This window comes from Procambarus clarkii, chromosome 46 (genome assembly GCF_040958095.1).
Source record: "Procambarus clarkii isolate CNS0578487 chromosome 46, FALCON_Pclarkii_2.0, whole genome shotgun sequence".
Taxonomy (NCBI): Eukaryota; Metazoa; Arthropoda; class Malacostraca; order Decapoda; family Cambaridae; genus Procambarus; species Procambarus clarkii.
In genome coordinates, this window is record NC_091195.1 from 3,732,119 (window position 1) to 3,755,938 (window position 23,820).

At 54.4% G+C, this 23,820-nt stretch overlaps 1 protein-coding gene across 1 annotated transcript in view; it reads left to right on the forward strand.

Annotated features, from left to right (window-relative positions):
• LOC123770447 (uncharacterized) overlaps positions 1 to 20,499 on the forward strand; it is a 202,200-nt gene extending 181,701 nt beyond the window's left edge. The window contains exon 3 of the mRNA XM_069301515.1: positions 16,281 to 20,499. Coding sequence (XP_069157616.1) covers positions 16,281 to 16,435 — 155 coding nt within the window. The 3' untranslated portion in view covers positions 16,436 to 20,499. The remainder of the gene's footprint in view (positions 1 to 16,280) is intronic.
• Positions 20,500 to 23,820: the final 3,321 nt, after the last annotated feature.

Below are 23,820 nucleotides of genomic sequence, written 5' to 3' on the forward strand. Positions count from 1 at the left end.
CATCCTCCTCCGTGTTACGGCCCTCTCGGGACGCAACTGGGTCCTTACTCTGATGTTGTTAGAGGAAGATATATATATCCGTTCCCAAGCCAGTAGTGGCTATCAAGGGATGTGATCCGTGACGCAAGTAACTTAAAGGGAGTAGGGAAAGAAAGTTAAGAACTTATTATTATAATTATCACCATCACCAATTAAATATATAAAATCAAAGAGTGCACAGGGGGAGGGGTATTAACACTATACAAGGGGATTATTCACAATATAGTCTTCTGCTGAAGACTCTGGATCCAGAAGCTAGGTGCTGAGTCTTCGGTGCTTTCTTCGTGGCCTCACAACGTGTCCTCTGGGAATGCCGAGCCTACCCTGGCCACAGGTCAGCCAAAACACAGGTCCACTGGGGGCACCGCCGTGGAGGCCGTCAACCACAAATCCAGCCGGTCTGCTGGCAGGTTCCGGACCCGCAACGCTGGTCAGGCAACTCCACGGACGATATTAGGGTAAACACCCTAGACAGGAGTCTCGTGTGATATCACAAATCACCCTCCTGTCCTCAATACCCCAGTGGATAATCGTCTCCAACAGTCGGTCCCGGGTAATCCTTTTACTGCCACTCCACTGGCAGGCTAACACACCACAGTGTTCTTCCGGGGGGACGACTTCACAACGGCTGCAACAAGGTACAAGGTATGGAGACTGGCTGCCTCGGGTAGACTGACTCAACTCCCATCACAGCAGTCCCAGGTCGACTCTGTAAGCAGACACGTCATCAATAACTGGGACACTAAAACACCTCACTTACAGGCTCAGACACAAACGCCCGACACATCCACTTCATAGATGGCGTTGTAGTCTGAGCACCACCTCACCAGAGATCAGTGGCGGCGGTGTAGAGTGCTGAACGGGACTGGAAACTGGCCCTTGTGGCCGGTATTCGCCGTCCTCCCCAGGTGTCGTCGTCCGTTTGGCGGGGGTTTCGGGAGCTGACCCACAGATGGCGTGGTCGTTACTGCTCCGTGCTCGGACGCTGGATCCGGGTTCGTAACACTCCGCACCACTACCCTCCTCCTCTGTACCACTACCCTCCTACCCAGCACCACTACCCTCCTCCTCTGCACCTCTACCCTCCTCCTCTGCACCACTACCCTCCTCCTCTTCCGCACCACTACCCTCCTCCTCCTCCTTCGCACCACTACCCTCCTCCTCTGCACCACTACCCTCCTTCTCCTTTGCACCACTACCCTCCCCCTTTGCACAACTACCCTCCTCCTCTGCACCACTACCCTTTTCCTCCTCTGCATCACTACCCTCCTCCTCCTCCTCCTCCGCACCACTACCCTCCTCTGCACCACTACCTTCCTCCTCCTCTACACCACTACCCTCCTCCTCTGCATAACCACCCTCCTCCTCCTCCGCACTACTACCCTCCTCCTCTGCACCACTACCCTCCTCCTCTGCATAACTACCCTCCTCCTCCTCCTCCTCTGCACCACTACCCTCCTCCTCCTCTGCACCACTACCCTCCTCCTCTGCATAACTACCCTCCTCCTCCTCTGCACCACTACCCTCCTCCTGTGCACCACTACCCTCCTCCTCCTCTGCACCACTACCCTCCTCCTCTGCATCACTACCCTCCTCCTCTGCACCACTACCCTCCTCCATCTCTGCGCCACTACCCTCCTCCACGTCCCCCTCTGCACCACTACCCTCCTCCTCTGCACCACTACCCTCCTCCTCCTCGGCTCCACTACCCTCCTCCTCCTCTGACCACTACCCTCCTCCTCCTCTGCACCACCACCTTCCTCCTCTGGAACACTACCCTCCTCTTCTGCACCACTACCCTCCTCCTCGTCTGCACCACTTCCCTCCTACTCCTCTGCACCACTACCCTCCTCCTACTCTGCACCACTACCATCCTCTTCTGCACCACTACCCTCCTCCTCCTCTGCAGCACTACCCTCCTCCTCCTCCTCCTCTTCATCACTACCCTCCTCCTCCTCTGCATCACTACCCTCCTCCTCCTCTGCACCACTATCCCCCTCCTCTTCCTCTGCACCACTACCCTCGTCCTCTGCACCACTACCCTCCTCATCTGCATCACTACCCTCCTCCTCCTCTACACCACTACCCTCCTCCTCCGCACCACTACCCTCCTACTCTGCACCACTACCCTCCTCCTCCTCTGCACCACTACCCTCCTCCTCTGCACTTTTACCCTCCTCCTCTACACCACTACCCTCCTCCTCCTCCGCACCACTACCCTCCTCCTCCTTCGCACCACTACCCTCTTCCTCAGCACCACTACCCTCCTCCTCCTTTGCACCACTACCCTTCCCCTCTGCACAACTATCCTCCTCCTCTGCTTCACTATCCTCCTCCTCCTCCTCCTCCGCACCACTACCCTCCTCCTCCTCCGCACCACTTCGCTCCTCCTCTGCACCACTACCCTCCTCCTCCTTCGCACCACTACCCTCCTCCTCCTCTGCACCACTACCCTCCTCCTCCTCCTCCTTCTCAGCACCACTATCCTCCTCCTCCTCTGCACCACTACCCTCCTCCTCCTCTTCCTCTGCATCACTACCCTCCTCCTCCTCCTCTGCACCACTACCCTCCTCCTCTGCACCAATACCCTCCTCTTCTGCACCACTACCCTCCTCCTCCTCCGCACCACTACCCTCCTCCTCTGCACCACTACCCTCCTCCTCCACACCACTACCCTCCTCCTCTGCACCACTACCCTCCTACCCAGCACCACTACCCTCCTCCTCTACACCACTACCCTCCTCCTTTGCACCACTACCCTCCCCCTATGCACAACTACCCTCCTCCTCTGCACCACTACCCTTTTCCTCCTCTGCATCACTACCCTCCTCCTCCTCCTCCTCTGCACCACTACCCTCCTACCCAGCACCACTACCCTCCTCCTCCTTCGCACTACTACCCTCCTCCTCTGCACCACTACCCTCCTCCTCTGCATAACTACCCTCCTCCTCCTTATCCTCTGCACCACTACCCTCCTCCTCTGCACCACTACCCTCCTCCTCCTCTGCACCACTACCCTCCTCCTCTGCATCACTACCCTCCTCCTCCTCCTCCTCAGCACCACTACCCTCCTCCTCCTCCTCTGCACCACTACCCTCCTCCTCCTCCGCACCACTACCCTCCTCCTCTGCACCACTACCCTCCTCCTCCTCTGCACCACTACCCTCCTCTTCTGCATCACTACCCTCTTCCTCCTCCTCTGCACCACTACCCTCCTCCTCTGCACCAATACCCTCCTCCTCTGCACAACTACCCTCCTGCTCCTCTGCACCACTACCCTCCTACTCTGCACCACTACCCTCTTCCTCCTCCGCACCACTACCCTCCTCCTCTACATCACTACTCTCCTCCTCCTCCTCCTCAGCACCACTACCCTCCTCCTCCTCCGCACCACTACCCTCCTCTTCTGCACCACAACCCTCGTCCTCCTCTGCACCACTACTCTACTTCTCTTCTACAACACTACCCTCCTCCTCTGCACTACTACCCTCCTCTTCTACACCACTACCCTCCTCCTCTGCAGCACTACCCTCCTCCTCCTCCTTCCCTGCACAACTACCCTCCTCCTCCTCTGCACCACTACCCTCCTCCTCCTCTGCACCACTACCCTCCTCCTCCTCTGCACCACAACCCTCATCCTCCTCTGCACCACTACTCTACTTCTCTTCTACAACACTACCCTCCTCCTCCTCCTCCTCTGCACCACTAACCTCCTCCTCCTTTGCACCACTATCCTCTTCCTCCTCTGCACCACTACCCTCCTCCTCTGCAGCACTACCCTCCTCCTCCTCCTCCTCTGCACCACTACCCCTCCTCCTCTGCACCACTACCCCTCCTCCTCTGCACCACTACCCTCCCCCTCCTCCTCTGCACCACATCCTCCTCCTCCTCCGCACCACGACCCTAATCCTCTGCACCACTACCCTCCTCCTCCTCCTCTGCACCACTACCCTCCCCCTCCTCTGCACCACTACCCTTCTCCTCCTCTGCACTACTACCCTCCTCCTCCTCTTCACCACTACCCTCCTCCTACTCTGCACCACTACCCTTCTCCTCCTCTGCACTACTACCCTCCTCCTCTGCACCATTACTCTCATCCTCCTCTGCACCACTACCCTCCTCCTCCTCTGCACCACTACCCTCTTCCTCCTGTGCACCACTACCCTCCTACTCTGCACCACTGCCCTCCCCCTCCTCTGAACCACTACCCTCCTCCTCCACTGCCCCACTGCACTCCCCCTCCACCTCCTCTGCAGCACTACCCTCCTCCTCTTCCTCCTCTGCACCACTACTCTCCTCCTCTTCCTCTGCACTACTATCCTCCTTAAACTCTGCGCCACTACCCTCCTCCTCCTCCTCCTCTACACCACTACCCAGTACCTTCCTCCTCCTTTACACCACCACCTTCCTCCCCCTCCTCCTCTGCAACACTACCCTCCTCCTCTGCACCACTACCCTCCTCCTCTGCACCACTACCCTCCTCTGCACCACTACCCTCCTCCTCCTCTGTCCCACAACAATACTCCTCTGCATCACTACCCTCCCCGTCCTCTGCACCACAACTCTCTTCCTCTGCACCACTACCCTCCTCCTCCTCCTCTGCACCTCTAGCCTCCTCCTACTCTGCACCACTACCCTCCTCTGCACCACTACCCTCCTCCTCCTCTGCACCACTACCCTCCTCCTCCTCCTCCTCTGCACCACTACCCTCCTTCTCCTCCTCCTCTGCACCACTATCCTCCTCCTCCTCTGCAACACTACCCTCCTCCTCTGCACCATTACCCTCCTCCTTCTCCTTTTCTGCACCACTACCCTCATCCTCCTCTGAACTACTACCCTCTTCCTCTGCACCACTACCCTCCTCCTCCTCCTTTTCTGCACCACTACCCTCATCCTCCTCTGAACTACTACCCTCTTCCTCTGCACCACTATCCTCCTCCTCCTCCTCCTCTGCACCACTACCCTCCTCCTCTGCACGACTACCCTCCTCCTCCTCCTCCTCTGCACCACTACCCTCATCCTCCTCCGCACCACTACCCTCCTACTCTGCACCACTACCCTCTTCCTTTCTCCACACCACTACCCTCCTCCTACTCTGCACCACTACTCTCCTCCTCCTCTTCAGCACTACCCTCCTCCTCCTCTGCACCACTACCCTCCTCTTCTGCACCACTACCCTCCTCCTCTGCACCACTACCCTCCTCCTCCTCTTCAGCACTACCCTCCTCCTCCTCTGCACCACTACCCTCCTCCTCCTCTGCCCCACTACCCTCCTCCTTTTCAGCAATACCCTCCTTCTCCTCTGCACCACTACCCTCCTCCTCCTCTGTACCACTACCCTCCTCCTCCTTTTCAGCACAACCCTCCTCCTCCTCTGCACCACTACCCTCCTCCTCCTCCGCTGCACCACTACCCTCCTCCTCTGCACCACTACCCTCCTCCTCCTCTGCACCACTACCCTCCGCCTCTGCACCACTACCCTCCTCCTCCTCTGCCCCACAACAATACTCCTCTGCATCACTACCCTCCCCGTCCTCTGCACCACAACTCTCTTCCTCTGCACCACTACCCTCCTCCTCCTCCTCTGCACCACTAGCCTCCTCCTACTCTGCACCACTACCCTCCTCTGCACCACAACCCTTCTCCTCCTCTGCACCACTACCCTCCTCCTCCTCCTCCTCTGCACCACTACCCTCCTCCTCCTCCTCCTCTGCACCACTATCCTCCTCCTCCTCCTCCTCTGCACCACTACCCTCCTCCTCTGCACCACTACCCTCCTCCTCCTCCTTTTCTGCCCCACTACCCTCATCCTCCTCTGAACTACTACCCTCTTCCTCTGCACCACTACCCTCCTCCTCCACCTCTGCACCACTACCCTCCTCCTCCTCTGCACCACTACCCTCCTCCTTCTCTGCACCACTACCCTCCTCCTCCTCTTCACCACTGCCCTCATCCTCCTTTGCACCACTACCCTCCTCCTCCTCTGCGCTACTACCCTCCCCCTCCTCCTCTGCACCACTACCCTCCTCCTCCTCTTCACCACTACCCTCCCCCTACTCTGCACCACTACCCTCCCCCTACTCTGCACGACTACCCTCCTCCTCCTCCTCCTCTGCACCACTACCCTCCTCCTCCTCTTCACCACTACCCTCCCCCTACTCTGCACCACTACTCTCCCCCTACTCTGCACGACTACCCTCCTCCTCCTCCTCCTCCTCCTCCGCACCACTACCCTCCTCCTACTCTTCAGCACTACCCTCCTCCTCCTCTGCACCACTACCCTCCTCCTCTGCACCACAACCCTCCTCCTCCTCTGCACCACTACCCTCCTCCTCCTCTTCAGCACTACCCTCCTCCTCCTCTGCACCACTACCCTCCTCCTCCTCTGCCCCACTACCCTCCTCCTTTTCAGCACTACCCTCCTTCTCCTCTGCACCACTACCCTCCTCCTCCTTTTCAGCAACACCCTCCTCCACCTCTGAACCACTACCTTCCTCCTCCTCTGCACCACTACCCTCCTCCTCCTCCGCTGCACCACTACCCTCCTCCTCTGCACCACTACCCTCCTCCTCCTCTGCACCACTACCCTCCTCCTCCTCCGCTGCACCACTACCCTCCTCCTCTGCACCACTACCCTCCTCTTCTGCACCACTACCCCCCTCCTCCTCTGCAGCACTACCCTCCTCCTCCTCCTCCTCCTCCTCTGCACCACTACCCTCCTCCTCCTCTGCATCACTACCCTCCTCCTCCTCTGCCCCACTACCCCCTCTTCCTCCTCTGCACCACTACCCTCCTCCTCTGCACCACTACCCTCCTCCTCCTTTGCACCACTACCCTTCCCCTCTGCACAACTATCCTCCTCCTCTGCTTCACTATCCTCCTCCTCCTCCTCCTCCGCACCACTACCCTCCTCCTCCTCCGCACCACTTCGCTCCTCCTCTGCACCACTACCCTCCTCCTCCTTCGCACCACTACCCTCCTCCTCCTCTGCACCACTACCCTCCTCCTCCTCCTCCTTCTCAGCACCACTATCCTTCTCCTCCTCTGCACCACTACCCTCCTCCTCCTCTTCCTCTGCATCACTACCCTCCTCCTCCTCCTCTGCACCACTACCCTCCTCCTCTGCACCAATACCCTCCTCTTCTGCACCACTACCCTCCTCCTCCTCCGCACCACTACCCTCCTCCTCTGCACCACTACCCTCCTCCTCCACACCACTACCCTCCTCCTCTGCACCACTACCCTCCTACCCAGCACCACTACCCTCCTCCTCTACACCACTACCCTCCTCCTTTGCACCACTACCCTCCCCCTATGCACAACTACCCTCCTCCTCTGCACCACTACCCTTTTCCTCCTCTGCATCACTACCCTCCTCCTCCTCCTCCTCTGCACCACTACCCTCCTACCCAGCACCACTACCCTCCTCCTCCTTCGCACCACTACCCTCCTCCTCTGCACCACTACCCTCCTCCTCTGCATAACTACCCTCCTCCTCCTTATCCTCTGCACCACTACCCTCCTCCTCTGCACCACTACCCTCCTCCTCCTCTGCACCACTACCCTCCTCCTCTGCATCACTACCCTCCTCCTCCTCCTCCTCAGCACCACTACCCTCCTCCTCCTCCTCTGCACCACTACCCTCCTCCTCCTCCGCACCACTACCCTCCTCCTCTGCACCACTACCCTCCTCCTCCTCTGCACCACTACCCTCCTCTTCTGCATCACTACCCTCTTCCTCCTCCTCTGCACCACTACCCTCCTCCTCTGCACCAATACCCTCCTCCTCTGCACAACTACCCTCCTGCTCCTCTGCACCACTACCCTCCTACTCTGCACCACTACCCTCTTCCTCCTCCGCACCACTACCCTCCTCCTCTACATCACTACTCTCCTCCTCCTCCTCCTCAGCACCACTACCCTCCTCCTCCTCCGCACCACTACCCTCCTCTTCTGCACCACAACCCTCGTCCTCCTCTGCACCACTACTCTACTTCTCTTCTACAACACTACCCTCCTCCTCTGCACTACTACCCTCCTCTTCTACACCACTACCCTCCTCCTCTGCAGCACTACCCTCCTCCTCCTCCTTCCCTGCACAACTACCCTCCTCCTCCTCTGCACCACTACCCTCCTCCTCCTCTGCACCACTACCCTCCTCCTCCTCTGCACCACAACCCTCATCCTCCTCTGCACCACTACTCTACTTCTCTTCTACAACACTACCCTCCTCCTCCTCCTCCTCTGCACCACTAACCTCCTCCTCCTTTGCACCACTATCCTCTTCCTCCTCTGCACCACTACCCTCCTCCTCTGCAGCACTACCCTCCTCCTCCTCCTCCTCCGCACCACTACCCTCCTCCTCTACATCACTACTCTCCTCCTCCTCCTCCTCAGCACCACTACCCTCCTCCTCCTCCGCACCACTACCCTCCTCTTCTGCACCACAACCCTCGTCCTCCTCTGCACCACTACTCTACTTCTCTTCTACAACACTACCCTCCTCCTCTGCACTACTACCCTCCTCTTCTACACCACTACCCTCCTCCTCTGCAGCACTACCCTCCTCCTCCTCCTTCCCTGCACAACTACCCTCCTCCTCCTCTGCACCACTACCCTCCTCCTCCTCTGCACCACTACCCTCCTCCTCCTCTGCACCACAACCCTCATCCTCCTCTGCACCACTACTCTACTTCTCTTCTACAACACTACCCTCCTCCTCCTCCTCCTCTGCACCACTAACCTCCTCCTCCTTTGCACCACTATCCTCTTCCTCCTCTGCACCACTACCCTCCTCCTCTGCAGCACTACCCTCCTCCTCCTCCTCCTCTGCACCACTACCCCTCCTCCTCTGCACCACTACCCCTCCTCCTCTGCACCACTACCCTCCCCCTCCTCCTCTGCACCACATCCTCCTCCTCCTCCGCACCACGACCCTAATCCTCTGCACCACTACCCTCCTCCTCCTCCTCTGCACCACTACCCTCCCCCTCCTCTGCACCACTACCCTTCTCCTCCTCTGCACTACTACCCTCCTCCTCCTCTTCACCACTACCCTCCTCCTACTCTGCACCACTACCCTTCTCCTCCTCTGCACTACTACCCTCCTCCTCTGCACCATTACTCTCATCCTCCTCTGCACCACTACCCTCCTCCTCCTCTGCACCACTACCCTCTTCCTCCTGTGCACCACTACCCTCCTACTCTGCACCACTGCCCTCCCCCTCCTCTGAACCACTACCCTCCTCCTCCACTGCCCCACTGCACTCCCCCTCCACCTCCTCTGCAGCACTACCCTCCTCCTCTTCCTCCTCTGCACCACTACTCTCCTCCTCTTCCTCTGCACTACTATCCTCCTTAAACTCTGCGCCACTACCCTCCTCCTCCTCCTCCTCTACACCACTACCCAGTACCTTCCTCCTCCTTTACACCACCACCTTCCTCCCCCTCCTCCTCTGCAACACTACCCTCCTCCTCTGCACCACTACCCTCCTCCTCTGCACCACTACCCTCCTCTGCACCACTACCCTCCTCCTCCTCTGTCCCACAACAATACTCCTCTGCATCACTACCCTCCCCGTCCTCTGCACCACAACTCTCTTCCTCTGCACCACTACCCTCCTCCTCCTCCTCTGCACCTCTAGCCTCCTCCTACTCTGCACCACTACCCTCCTCTGCACCACTACCCTCCTCCTCCTCTGCACCACTACCCTCCTCCTCCTCCTCCTCTGCACCACTACCCTCCTTCTCCTCCTCCTCTGCACCACTATCCTCCTCCTCCTCTGCAACACTACCCTCCTCCTCTGCACCATTACCCTCCTCCTTCTCCTTTTCTGCACCACTACCCTCATCCTCCTCTGAACTACTACCCTCTTCCTCTGCACCACTACCCTCCTCCTCCTCCTTTTCTGCACCACTACCCTCATCCTCCTCTGAACTACTACCCTCTTCCTCTGCACCACTATCCTCCTCCTCCTCCTCCTCTGCACCACTACCCTCCTCCTCTGCACGACTACCCTCCTCCTCCTCCTCCTCTGCACCACTACCCTCATCCTCCTCCGCACCACTACCCTCCTACTCTGCACCACTACCCTCTTCCTTTCTCCACACCACTACCCTCCTCCTACTCTGCACCACTACTCTCCTCCTCCTCTTCAGCACTACCCTCCTCCTCCTCTGCACCACTACCCTCCTCTTCTGCACCACTACCCTCCTCCTCTGCACCACTACCCTCCTCCTCCTCTTCAGCACTACCCTCCTCCTCCTCTGCACCACTACCCTCCTCCTCCTCTGCCCCACTACCCTCCTCCTTTTCAGCAATACCCTCCTTCTCCTCTGCACCACTACCCTCCTCCTCCTCTGTACCACTACCCTCCTCCTCCTTTTCAGCACAACCCTCCTCCTCCTCTGCACCACTACCCTCCTCCTCCTCCGCTGCACCACTACCCTCCTCCTCTGCACCACTACCCTCCTCCTCCTCTGCACCACTACCCTCCGCCTCTGCACCACTACCCTCCTCCTCCTCTGCCCCACAACAATACTCCTCTGCATCACTACCCTCCCCGTCCTCTGCACCACAACTCTCTTCCTCTGCACCACTACCCTCCTCCTCCTCCTCTGCACCACTAGCCTCCTCCTACTCTGCACCACTACCCTCCTCTGCACCACAACCCTTCTCCTCCTCTGCACCACTACCCTCCTCCTCCTCCTCCTCTGCACCACTACCCTCCTCCTCCTCCTCCTCTGCACCACTATCCTCCTCCTCCTCCTCCTCTGCACCACTACCCTCCTCCTCTGCACCACTACCCTCCTCCTCCTCCTTTTCTGCCCCACTACCCTCATCCTCCTCTGAACTACTACCCTCTTCCTCTGCACCACTACCCTCCTCCTCCACCTCTGCACCACTACCCTCCTCCTCCTCTGCACCACTACCCTCCTCCTTCTCTGCACCACTACCCTCCTCCTCCTCTTCACCACTGCCCTCATCCTCCTTTGCACCACTACCCTCCTCCTCCTCTGCGCTACTACCCTCCCCCTCCTCCTCTGCACCACTACCCTCCTCCTCCTCTTCACCACTACCCTCCCCCTACTCTGCACCACTACCCTCCCCCTACTCTGCACGACTACCCTCCTCCTCCTCCTCCTCTGCACCACTACCCTCCTCCTCCTCTTCACCACTACCCTCCCCCTACTCTGCACCACTACTCTCCCCCTACTCTGCACGACTACCCTCCTCCTCCTCCTCCTCCTCCTCCGCACCACTACCCTCCTCCTACTCTTCAGCACTACCCTCCTCCTCCTCTGCACCACTACCCTCCTCCTCTGCACCACAACCCTCCTCCTCCTCTGCACCACTACCCTCCTCCTCCTCTTCAGCACTACCCTCCTCCTCCTCTGCACCACTACCCTCCTCCTCCTCTGCCCCACTACCCTCCTCCTTTTCAGCACTACCCTCCTTCTCCTCTGCACCACTACCCTCCTCCTCCTTTTCAGCAACACCCTCCTCCACCTCTGAACCACTACCTTCCTCCTCCTCTGCACCACTACCCTCCTCCTCCTCCGCTGCACCACTACCCTCCTCCTCTGCACCACTACCCTCCTCCTCCTCTGCACCACTACCCTCCTCCTCCTCCGCTGCACCACTACCCTCCTCCTCTGCACCACTACCCTCCTCTTCTGCACCACTAGCCCCCTCCTCCTCTGCAGCACTACCCTCCTCCTCCTCCTCCTCCTCCTCTGCACCACTACCCTCCTCCTCCTCTGCATCACTACCCTCCTCCTCCTCTGCCCCACTACCCCCTCTTCCTCCTCTGCACCACTACCCTCCTCCTCTGCACCACTACCCTCCTCCTCCTCCGCACCACTACCCTCCTCCTCCTCCGCACCACTACCCTCCTCCTCTGCACCGCTACCCTCCTCCTCCTCCTCTACACCACTACCCTCCTCCTCTGCATAACCACCCTCCTCCTCCTCTGCACCACTACCCTCCTCCTCTGCACCACTCCCCTCCTCCTCTGCATAACTACCCTCCTCCTCCTCCTCCTCTGCACCACTACCCTCCTCCTCTGCATAACTACCCTCCTCCTCCTCTGCACCACTACCCTCCTCCTGTGCACCACTACCCTCCTCCTCCTCTGCACCACTACCCTCCTCCTCTGTATCACTACCCTCCTCCTCTGCACCACTACCCGCATCCTCCTCCTCCTCAGCACCACTACCCTCCTAGTCTTCTGCGCCACTACCCTTCTCCTCCTCCCCCTCTGCACCACTACCCTCCTCCTCTGCACCACTACCCTCCTCCTCCTTTGCACCATTGCCCTCCTCCTCCTCTGCACCACTACCCTCCTCCTGCTCTGCACCTCTACCTTCCTCCTCTGCACCACTACCCTCCTCTTCTGCACCACTACCCTCCTCCTCCTCTGCACCAATACCCTCCTCTTCTGCACCACTACCCTCCTCCTCCTCTGCAGCACTACCCTCTTTCTCCTCCTCCTCTGCACCACTACCCTCCTCCTCTGCACCACTACCCTCCTCCTCCTCTGCACCACTACCCTCCTCCTCCTCTTCAGCACTACCCTCCTCCTCCTCTGCACCACTACCCTCCTCCTCCTCTGCCCCACTACCCTCCTCCTTTTCAGCACTACCCTCCTTCTCCTCTGCACCACTACCCTCCTCCTCCTCTGTACTACTACCCTCCTCCTCCTTTTCAGCACTACCCTCCTCCACCTCTGAACCACTACCTTCCTCCTCCTCTGCACCACTACCCTCCTCCTCCGCTGCACCACTACCCTCCTCCTCTGCACCACTACCCTCCTCCTCCTCTGCACCACTACCCTCCTCCTCCTCCGCTGCACCACTACCCTCCTCCTCTGCACCACTACCCTCCTCTTCTGCACCACTACCCTCCTCCTCCTCTGCAGCACTACCCTCCTCCTCCTCCTCCTCCTCCTCCTCTGCACCACTACCCTCCTCCTCCTCTGCATCACTACCCTCCTCCTCTGCATCACTACCCTCCTCCTCCTCTGCCCCACTACCCCCTCTTCCTCCTCTGCACCACTACGCTCGTCCTCTGCACCACTACCCTCCTCCTCTGCACCACTACCCTCCTACTCCTCTGCACCACTACCCTCCTCCTCCTCCGCACCACTACACTCCTAATCTGCACCACTACCCTCCTCCTCCTCTGCACCACTACCCTCCTCCTCTGCACCTCTACCCTCCTCCTCTACACCACTACCCTCCTCCTCCTCCGCACCACTACCCTCCTCCTCCTCCTTCGCACCACTAACCTCCTCCTCTGCACCACTACCCTGCTCCTCCTCCTCTACACCACTACCCTCCTCCTCTGCATAACCACCCTCCTCCTCCTCTGCACCACTACCTTCCTCCTCTGCACCACTCCCCTCCTCCTCTGCATAACTACCCTCCTCCTCCTCCTCCTCTGCATCACTACCCTCCTCCTCTGCATAACTACCCTCCTCCTCCTCTGCACCACTACCCTCCTCCTGTGCACCACTACCCTCCTCCTCCTCTGCACCACTACCCTCCTCCTCTGCATCACTACCCTCCTCCTCTGCACCACTACCCGCATCCTCCTCCTCCTCAGCACCACTACCCTCCTCCTCTTCTGCGCTACTACCCTTCTCCTCCTCCCCCTCTGCACCACTACCCTCCTCCTCTGCACCACTACCCTCCTCCTCCTCTGCACCATTGCCCTCCTCCTCCTCTGCACCACTACCCTCCTCCTCCTCTGCACCTCTACCTTCCTCCTCTGCACCACTACCCTCCTCTTCTGCACCACTACCCTCCTCCTCCTCTGCACCAATACCTTCCTCTTCTGCACCACTACCCTCCTCCTCCTCTGCAGCACTACCCTCTTCCTCCTCCTCCTCTGCACCACTACCCTCCTCCTCCTCTGCATCACTACCCTCCTCCTCCTCTGCACCACTACCCCCCTCCTCCTCCTCTGCACCACTACCCTCGTCCTCTGCACCACTACCCTCCTCCTCTGCACCACTACCCTCCTCCTCCTCTGCACCACTACCCTCCTCCTCCTCCGCACCACTACCCTCCTCCTCTGCACCACTACCCTCCTCCTCCTCTGCACCACTACCCTCCTCCTCTGCACCTCTACCCTCCTCCTCTACACTACTACCCTCCTCCTCTTCCGCACCACTACCCTCCTCCTCCTCCTCTGCACCACTACCCTCCTCCTTCTTTGCACCACTACCCTCCTCCTCCCCCTCTGCACAACTACCCTCCTCCTCTGCATCACTACCCTCCTCCTCCTCCTCCTCCTCCACACCACTACCCTCCTCCTCCTCCGCACCACTCCGTTCCTCCTCTGCACCACTACCCTCCTCCTCCTTCGCACCACTACCCTCCTCCTCCTCTGCACCACTACCCTCCTCCTCTACACCAATACCCTCCTCCTCTGCACCACTACCCTCCTCCTCCTCCTCCTCAGCACCACTACCCTCCTCCTCCTTCGCACCACTACCCTCCTCCTCGTCAGCACCAATACCCTCCTCCTCTGCACCACTACCCTCCTCCTCTGGACCACTACCCTCCTCCTCCGCACCACTACCCTCCTCCTCTGCAACACTTCCCTCCTACCCAGCACCACTACCCTCCTCCTCCTCTGCACCACTACCCTCCTCCTCTGCACCTCTATCCTCCTCCTCTGCACCACTACCCTCCTCCTCTGCACCACTACCCTCCTCCTCTTCCGCACCACTACCTTCCTCCTCCTCCTTCGCACCACTACCCTCCCCTTCTGCACAACTACCCTCCTCCTCTGCATCACTACCCTCCTCCTCCTCCTCCTCTACACCACTACCCTCCCCTTCTGCACAACTACCCTCCTCCTCTGCATAACTACCCTCCTCCTCCTCTGCACCACTACCCTTTTCCTCCTCTGTATCACTACCCTCCTCCTCCTCCTCCTCCTCCTCTGCACCACTACCCTCCTCCTCCGCAACACTACCCTCCTCTTCTGCACCACTACCCTCCTCCTCCTCTGCACCACTACCCTCCTCATCTGCATCACTACTCTCCTCCTCCTCCTCCTCAGCACCACTACCCTCCTCCTCCTCTGCACCACTACCCTCCTCCTCCTCCGCTCCACTACCCTCCTCCTCTGCACCACTACCCTCCTCCTCCTCTGCACCACTACCCTCCTCCTCTGCATCACTACCCTCCTCCTCCTCCTCTGCACCACTACCCTCCTCCTCTGCACCAATACCCTCCTCCTCTGCACCACTACCCTCCTCCTCCTCTGCACCACTACCCTCCTACTCTGCACCACTACCCTCTTCCTCCTCCGCACCACTACCCTCTTCTACATCACTACTCTCCTCCTCCTCCTCCTCAGCACCACTACCCTCCTCCTCCTCTGCACCACTACCCTCCTCCTGCTCCGCACCACTACCCTCCTCCTCTGCACCAATACCCCCCTACTCTGCACCACTACCCTCTTCCTTTCTTTGCACCACTACCCTCCTCTTACTCTGCATCACTACCCTCCTCCTCCTCTGCACCACTACGCTCCTTCTTTTCTGCACCACTACTCTCCTCCTACTCTGCACCACTACACTCCTCCTCTGCACCACTACCCTCTTGCTCCTCTGCACCACTACCCTCCTCCTCCTCTTCACCACTACCCTCCTCCTCCTCTGCACCACTACCCTCCTCCTCTGCACCACTACCCTCCTCCTCCTCTGCACCACTACCCTCCTCCTCCTCCTCGGCACCACTACCCTCTTCCTCTTCTGCACCACTACCCTCCTCCTCCTCTGCACCACTACCCTCCTCCTCCTCCACTGCACCACTACCCTCCTCCTCTGCACCACTACCCTCCTCCTCCTCTGCACCACTACCCTCCTCCTCCTCCTCGGCACTACTACCCTCCTCCTCTTCTGCACCACTACCCTCCTCCTCCTCCTCTGCACCACTGCCCTCCTCCTCCTCCGCTGCACCACAACCCTCCTCTGCACCACTACCCTCCTCCTCTGCGCCACTACCCTTTTCCTCCTCCTCCTTAAGAGATGGGTGTGAGGTGTAGCCAGGTGTGGGCTTCAGTGTTCCCTTTCATCTGCAGGTGTGAGCTTCAATGTTCCCTCTCCTCTGCAGGTGTGGGTGGGGAGAGTTGCCAGGTGTGGGCTTCAATGTTCCCTCTCATCTACAGGTGTGGGTGGGGAGAGTTGCCAGGTGTGAGCTTCAATGTTCCCTCTCATCTACAGGAGTAGGTGGGGAGAGACTCCTGCGAGGACTTCACCGGAGGGACGTCACTGGCCGTGACCTTAGGATTTGGATCGAGGACAGTGAGGAGAACAAGAAGTACCTCCGAGAGCTCGGTGCGTCGCTTAACAATTTTAATGATGTTGAAACATGGTAAATTGTTGAGACCAGCCTCACAAGACCAATAATGTACAAGGACACATCTACGAGGAGCTGGTTGTTGAGACCTGCCTCACGAGACCAATAATGTACAAGGACACATCTACGAGGAGCTGGTTGTTGAGACCAGCCTCACGAGACCAATAATGTACAAGGACACATCTATGAGGAGCTGGTTGTTGAGACCTGCCTCACGAGACCAATAATGTACAAGGACACATCTACGAGGAGCTGGTTGTTGAGACCTGCCTCACGAGACCAATAATGTACAAGGACACATCTACGAGGAGCTGGTTGTTGAGACCAGCCTCACGAGACCAATGTAGATGTACATTATATGACAATGATTATGATGTACATCTCTCAATGAGATGATTACATCACATCAAGTATTAGATGTACATGTGTAGATGTACAGTAATCTACAAATGTACCTGTGTAGATGTACAGTAATCTACTGATGTACATGTGTAGATGTACAGTAATCTACAGATGTACATGTGTAGATGTACAGTAATCTACAGATATACATGTGTAGATGTACAGTAATCTACAGATGTACATGTGTAGATGTACAGTAATCTACAGATGTACATGTGTAGATGTACAGTAATCTACAGATGTACATGTGTAGGTGTACAGTAATCTACAGATGTACACGTGTAGATGCACAGTAATCTACAGATGTACATGTGTAGATGTACAGTAATCTACAGATGTACATGTGTAGATGCACAGTAATCTACAGATGTGCATGTGTAGATGTACAGTAATCTACAGATGTACATGTGTAGATGTACAGTAATCTACAGATGTACATGTGTAGATGTACAGTAATCTACAGATGTACATGTGTAGATGTACAGTAATCTACAGATGTACATGTGTAGATGTACAGTAATCTACAGATGTACATAACATAGAGACCAATGTCCTCCTACATACGAGGACCTCGCTGGAACTCTTACCACTGACGGGTTTATCAAAGTTTTATCACAAGTTGGGTTTAGTAAGACATACAACAAGACCATGTGTATGTTTGTGGTTTGTATAAGTTTTTGTGTGTTGGTTGTATGATAAATATATCCAAAGGTTACTTGATCAACCGGGCTGTGACTTTAGGCTGTGAGCAGACGTGTCTAACATCCTGGATGACCAGACCAGCAGCCATAGAGGCTTGGTCGGTGACCAGACCAGGAGACATGGTCGGTGACCAGACCAGCAGCCAGGAGACATGGTCGGTGACCAGACCAGCAGCCAGGAGACATGGTCGGTGACCAGACCAGGAGACATGGTCGGTGACCAGACCAGCAGCCAGGAGACATGGTCGGTGACCAGACCAGGAGACATGGTCGGTGACCAGACCAGCAGCCAGGAGACATGGTCGGTGACCAGACCAGCAGCCAGGAGACATGGTCGGTGACCAGACCAGCAGCCAGGAGACATGGTCGGTGACCAGACCAGCAGCCAGGAGACATGGTCGGTGACCAGACCAGCAGCCAGGAGACATGGTCGGTGACCAGACCAGCAGCCAGGAGACATGGTCGGTGACCAGACCAGCAGCCAGGAGACATGGTCGGAGACCAGACCAGCAGCCAGGAGACATGGTCGGTGACCAGACCAGCAGCCAGGAGACATGGTCGGTGACCAGACCAGCAGCCAGGAGACATGGTCGGTGACCAGACCAGCAGCCAGGAGACATGGTCGGTGACCAGACCAGCAGCCAGGAGACATGGTCGGTGACCAGACCAGCAGCCTGGAGACATGGTCGGAGACCAGACCAGCAGCCAGGAGACATCGTCGGAGACCAGGGGTCATGGTCCCCAGAACGACCAACTGGTAGACTACAAGTGGGTGGTATGAATGTGTATGATGGTGGATTAAATGATTTTTTGTGTCCATTGTATTAATGAGTTGTATGCTGCAGTATTAATGAGCTTTGGTATGCTGGAGGTATGAGTGAGTTTTGGTATATTATGTAACTGTGCACTGTGTTAGATAATGTTCCAGTGTTCTGTCGGGCATTTCTCCACAGTGCTGACATTTCCTCTCATCTTCTGGAATCTGTAAGCCTATTTCCCATGAACATGGGTGTCCAAGTCTAATGCGATGAGTGTTCTTTTGTTGTTCTACTGTTCCCTTTCATCAAAATAAGTGGTTTGTTGTTGGTTGAATTCTTGTATCAACTTGCAAATCTTGATGTTGCAAAGGCTGTATTGTGGTCACTGTTCATCTTCTGCATTGCTCTATTTCTAATCACTTTCTTAATATGTGATAGACTCTGTGGTATGTAAATGTCTACATTTCTTCTCTTACTTTCAAGTTTTACAGCTTCGTCTGCAGTGTCATTTCCTATTATTCCCACATGACTTGACACCCAGTTGACAAATACCCGACGGCTTTGACGTTTGAGTAATGACGTTCGATTTTAGTATGCTTGTGGTATGAATGAGTTTTAGTATGCTGATGGTATGAATGAGTTTTGTTATGCTAGTGGTATGAATGAGTTTTGTTATGCTGATGGTATGAATGAGTTTTGTTATGCTAGTGGTATGAATGAGTTTTGATGCATTGGTGGTATGAATGAATTTCTGTATAATGGTAGTATGAATGAGTTTTGGTATACAATGTTTGAATAAGTTTTGTTATATTAGAGGTATGAATGTATTATAGTATGCTGGAGGTACCTTCCTTGAGGTGGTTTCTGGGCTTTGCGTCCCCACGGCCCGGTCCTCGACCAGGCTTCCACGTTGCTGGACTGGTCAACCCGGCTGTTGGACGCGGCTGCTCGCACCCTGTCATATGAATCACAGCCTGGTTGATCAGGTATCCTTAGGAGGATCCTATCAAGTTCTCTCATGAACACTGTGAGGGGTCGGCTAGTTATACCCCTTATGTGTAATGGAATAGTGTAAATATAGTGGAAGGTATAGATAAGCAGCCTTCCAGTCTGTAGTGGAAGGTATAGATAAGCAGCCTTCCAGTCTGTAGTAGAAGGTATAGATAAGCAGCCTTCCAGTCTGTAGAGGAAGGTATAGATAAGCAGCCTTCCAGTCTGTAGTGGAAGGTATAGATATGCAGCCTTCCAGTCTGTAGTGGAAGGTATAGATAAGCAGCCTTCCAGTCTGTAGTGGAAGGTATAGATAAGCAGCCTTCCAGTCTGTAGTGGAAGGTATAGATAAGCAGCCTTCCAGTCTGTAGTGGAAGGTATAGATAAGCAGCCTTCCAGTCTGTAGTGGAAGGTATAGATAAGCAGCCTTCCAGTCTGTAGTGGAAGGTATAGATAAGCAGCCTTCCAGTCTGTAGTGGAAGGTATAGATAAGCAGCCTTCCAGTCTGTAGTGGAAGGTATAGATAAGCAGCCTTCCAGTCTGTAGTGGAAGGTATAGATAAGCATTTGTCTCCTGATTTTATGAATAAGTTCTGGTATGTAATTGATATATTAGCATTTTCTACACTTTATTATCAATATGACTTTCTTTACTATTGTTTATTGGATCACTATTATTAGTTTTGGGTCTTTATTTGTTACGAGATCTTAGTTATTGTAACATTTTAGGGATTTTAGACATTTGGGAATTTTTGGCTGACTTTAGTCTGTCTTAACCTTATTATCCTCAAGATCAAGCAGGAGCATATATACACCTGTGTTATTGTAAGTTGCTTAATGTACAACTAAATACAGTAAGTTGACGACTGTAACTTACAATTATGCATTAAGCAGCTTACCGTATATGTACTTTCATATTATCAGTATCCTATTGTAAACTTGCTCTAATACAGTAGGAAGCCTTTTGGGCACTTACTTTATTACAGTAAGTAACGTACTGTACAAGATCTTTTGTACAGTAAGCAGCTTACTGTTCAAGTAGTTTAATACAGTAAGTGTCCTTCTGCACACTTAAATGAACAATTTCTTTAGTAAAGAAACTACCATATGTACGCCTGCTTTGATACTGTAAGTAGTACTGTACTTTATTTTATATAGTAAAGTACTACAATTATTAAAGTCAATACATGCATTATTTGAAATACAGTAACATATAACTTTAAACAATATAAACACTTTTATTTTCACTCATTCTCTGAGGCCTGTTGTTTGGAGGTATTAACTTGCTAGTGGTATATGATATGACTTTTTCAACAGAAACAGAGTAAGACAAATCCGAGTGGTAAACGTTGTCAATGGTCCTTAGGACTCTGGCCTGAGACTGTCTTGTTTAAAGTATATAAACCACGTAGATAAAAATAAATTAATTTTCTTAATAAATTAAGAAAATCTTAATACGATACAAGAAGACTTAGGCTTTTAAAATTTAACAAAACTTTTGCATGTGCTGGTCAAAACTGTTTATGCTCAGTTTAATATTACGTTGACTTTCCTTTAATTGACTGGAGAGGAAAGTCTCATTTTGATAATTTTCTCAAATTCTTCACCTTCATTATACCTCACTATCAAACTGTTGCTGCTGACAGTGAGAACAGTAACCAACCTTAAAACATTTAAACTGGGAGAAAGCCACTATTGCTGACCTAAAAAAGCTTAGTGTCTGTTTAACAGAAAACTTGATAATATTCATATATCAATTATTGCAACTGTCAACACAAATCTTCAGTGTAATATCTATCAAAACAGTTTCAATTACTCTTTTTTTTTCATCTGTTATGTCAGTGCTGGTTAAGGAAGGGAGAGAGAATCCTTCTAAAAAACTAATAGAAGAAGTTATGCCTGGTTGGAATTGTCACGTTAAAGGATTCCAAATTACATCTATTATTGGGATAGTCTGTGGAAAGATGCTGGGTGTCCCAGAGATGGCTGGGATACTCTGTGGCAAGATGCTGGGTGTCCCAGAGATGGCTGGGATACTTTGTGGCAAGATGCTGGGTGTCCCAGAGATGGCTGGGATACTCTGTGGCAAGATGCTGGGTGTCCCAGAGATGGCTGGGATACTCTGTGGCAAGATGCTGGGTGTCCCAGAGATGGCTGGGATACTCTGTGGCAAGATGCTGGGTGTCCCAGAGATAGCTGGGATACTCTGTGGCAAGATGCTGGGTGTCCCAGAGATGGCTGCCTGTCCCAGACCAGTCCAAGAACTAGTGCTCTGACCATCATATTATCAACAGGATTTAAGACAAAACAAATATTTTACAATCAAAGGATTTCTGATTGCCTTAAAAGACAAAACGGTTTATGAATTTCGTGATGAAATTGTAAAATTATGAGAGTAAGGAACGTCGTTGAAGATTCCTCTGGGCCTGTATTACATGTAATACTTTCAGAGATAAGTATTCTACACTATACAGCAGCGCTGTATACAGGACACGAGACTTAACCTGACCTTACAGCAAAATGATGTCCAAATAAACCCATCCTCATCCTTCCCCCCTCCACCTCCTCCTCATTCTCTCCCTGCCTGTACAACAACACTCCACACACACTCACACAATATACAATGCTCAACCTACTAATCATAGAATTAAGATGTGAATAAGGCTGTCTTTCTAAACTGTTTCTACCTCTTGTATTTCGCCATTCCAAACGATCATTCCCGGGCGGTAGCCAAAACTGGGTTCCTGAAATTCTCGCGAAGGTTTGATCGGGCAACTAACAGCCTTGTAGCAGGCTTAGGCTATCGATAGGTTCAATTACCAACTGTTCAAGTAGCTCCAGTTGCCTAACAACCAGAAGTTAGCGGCCTCGGCCGAACTAACACCCACCAGCCTCTTAGTCTACCAAGACACAACACAAACATCCACCTTAGATTAGACTAGGCTTCCTGGCCCAACAAGGTCATGGCGGCCAAAGTCAGGTTAACTGACGAATCTGGCCAGATTCGTTCTCCAGCCCAACTACTTGAAGTAATTCATGAGATCACCCAGATTACCTACAAAAAATGTGTTCAAAATAACAACTGGAGCCATCTTGTTGGTACACAATGCAGACCTTCCAGAACTCCTTTCGACCGGCAGTCTGAACAAACTATTGGAGAAGGTGGATCACAGTCTATACCCCGGCCCACTTCCAAGCCAAACGCACTATCTTTGTACATAGGATCCATGACATCATCATGGATCACTCAGTTGACGAGATATCTGCAGAAATCTGGAGAAAAAACAGGGATATTAAAATAATTCAGGCCCACTGGTTCACAACTCAATCCCACAACAACCAAGTACTGAAGCTAACTCTGGCTTCACCGGAGCAAGCAGCACAAGTCTGCAACCTTGGCTTTTCTGCATTTGGCATCAAGTCTGGCCCTGACCAAATCACCCTACAGAGGTTTCACAAGCTCAAACAATGCTTCAAATGCTTCCAATATGACCACTATTCCAGTGCATGCAACATTGAAATCCCCAAGTGCAGCAGGTGTGCAGGGGAACACAACTACAGGGAATGCACAAGCCAAACACCCAATTGTGCACTAAGCAATGGTGCACACATTGCAATCTCTCATTTGTGTCCGCATAAACAGGATGCAATCAAGCAAGTACAAGAAACGGTGACAACAGCCCGTCAACAAGCAGCAATCACCATTCCTGCCCCTCCTCCACCAGTAAACGCCTAGGGTAACCCCAACCAACAAGAGGCACAATGGCCTGTCCCCTGTCCACATGCCCGAGGACTCGCTGACCTACCTGTCTCCTAACAACACAACAGCCACCGGCCAGGCCCAAGCACAACCCAACAACCCCAACCCAAGTACACTCCACCCCCAGGTCTCATCCAACGCTCAAGAGACACCAAACTCCCAGAACCAACCCGGACCCTCCACCCCGACAACCTAGCAAACACCCAGGTCCACCCTTCCTACAGTAGTCCCAGACAGGATTGTACTCAAAGCCTTCACAAGCACCCTTGCCATAAGAAACCCTAGACGCAATCAGCGCCTCACACACCGCAGTTCCACACCCAGCAGCTCCACACACCATTGTTCTAAGAGGCTCAGGGCCAACTCTAGCAGCCGAATCTCATCCCCTGAGGACAGGATAAGGGCAAGCAACCCCTAATACTCCATCTGTGAGTGACTCTAGCACTACAGACGTGGACATCGAGAACAGTAGCGACAACAAAGACCCCTCAATTGTACAGCAACGTGTGGAAAACCTCATCCAAGCCCCTGCCGGAACCAAGAACATGATCCCTGGTCCAAAAGACTTATCCTCCACCTACACACACATCAGAAGCCAAACCGAAGTTAACAACACTGACACTCGACCCAAACAAACACATACGACTCACAACCAACAACGGGGATCACCATTCTTCAAGTGAATATCAGACACTACTTCAACAACAGATACCTCCTCACCCTGGAGGTAGCCAGACTTAACCCAGATATTATCTTACTCAATGAAGCAGCGGTTAGACAGGACCAGCACACCT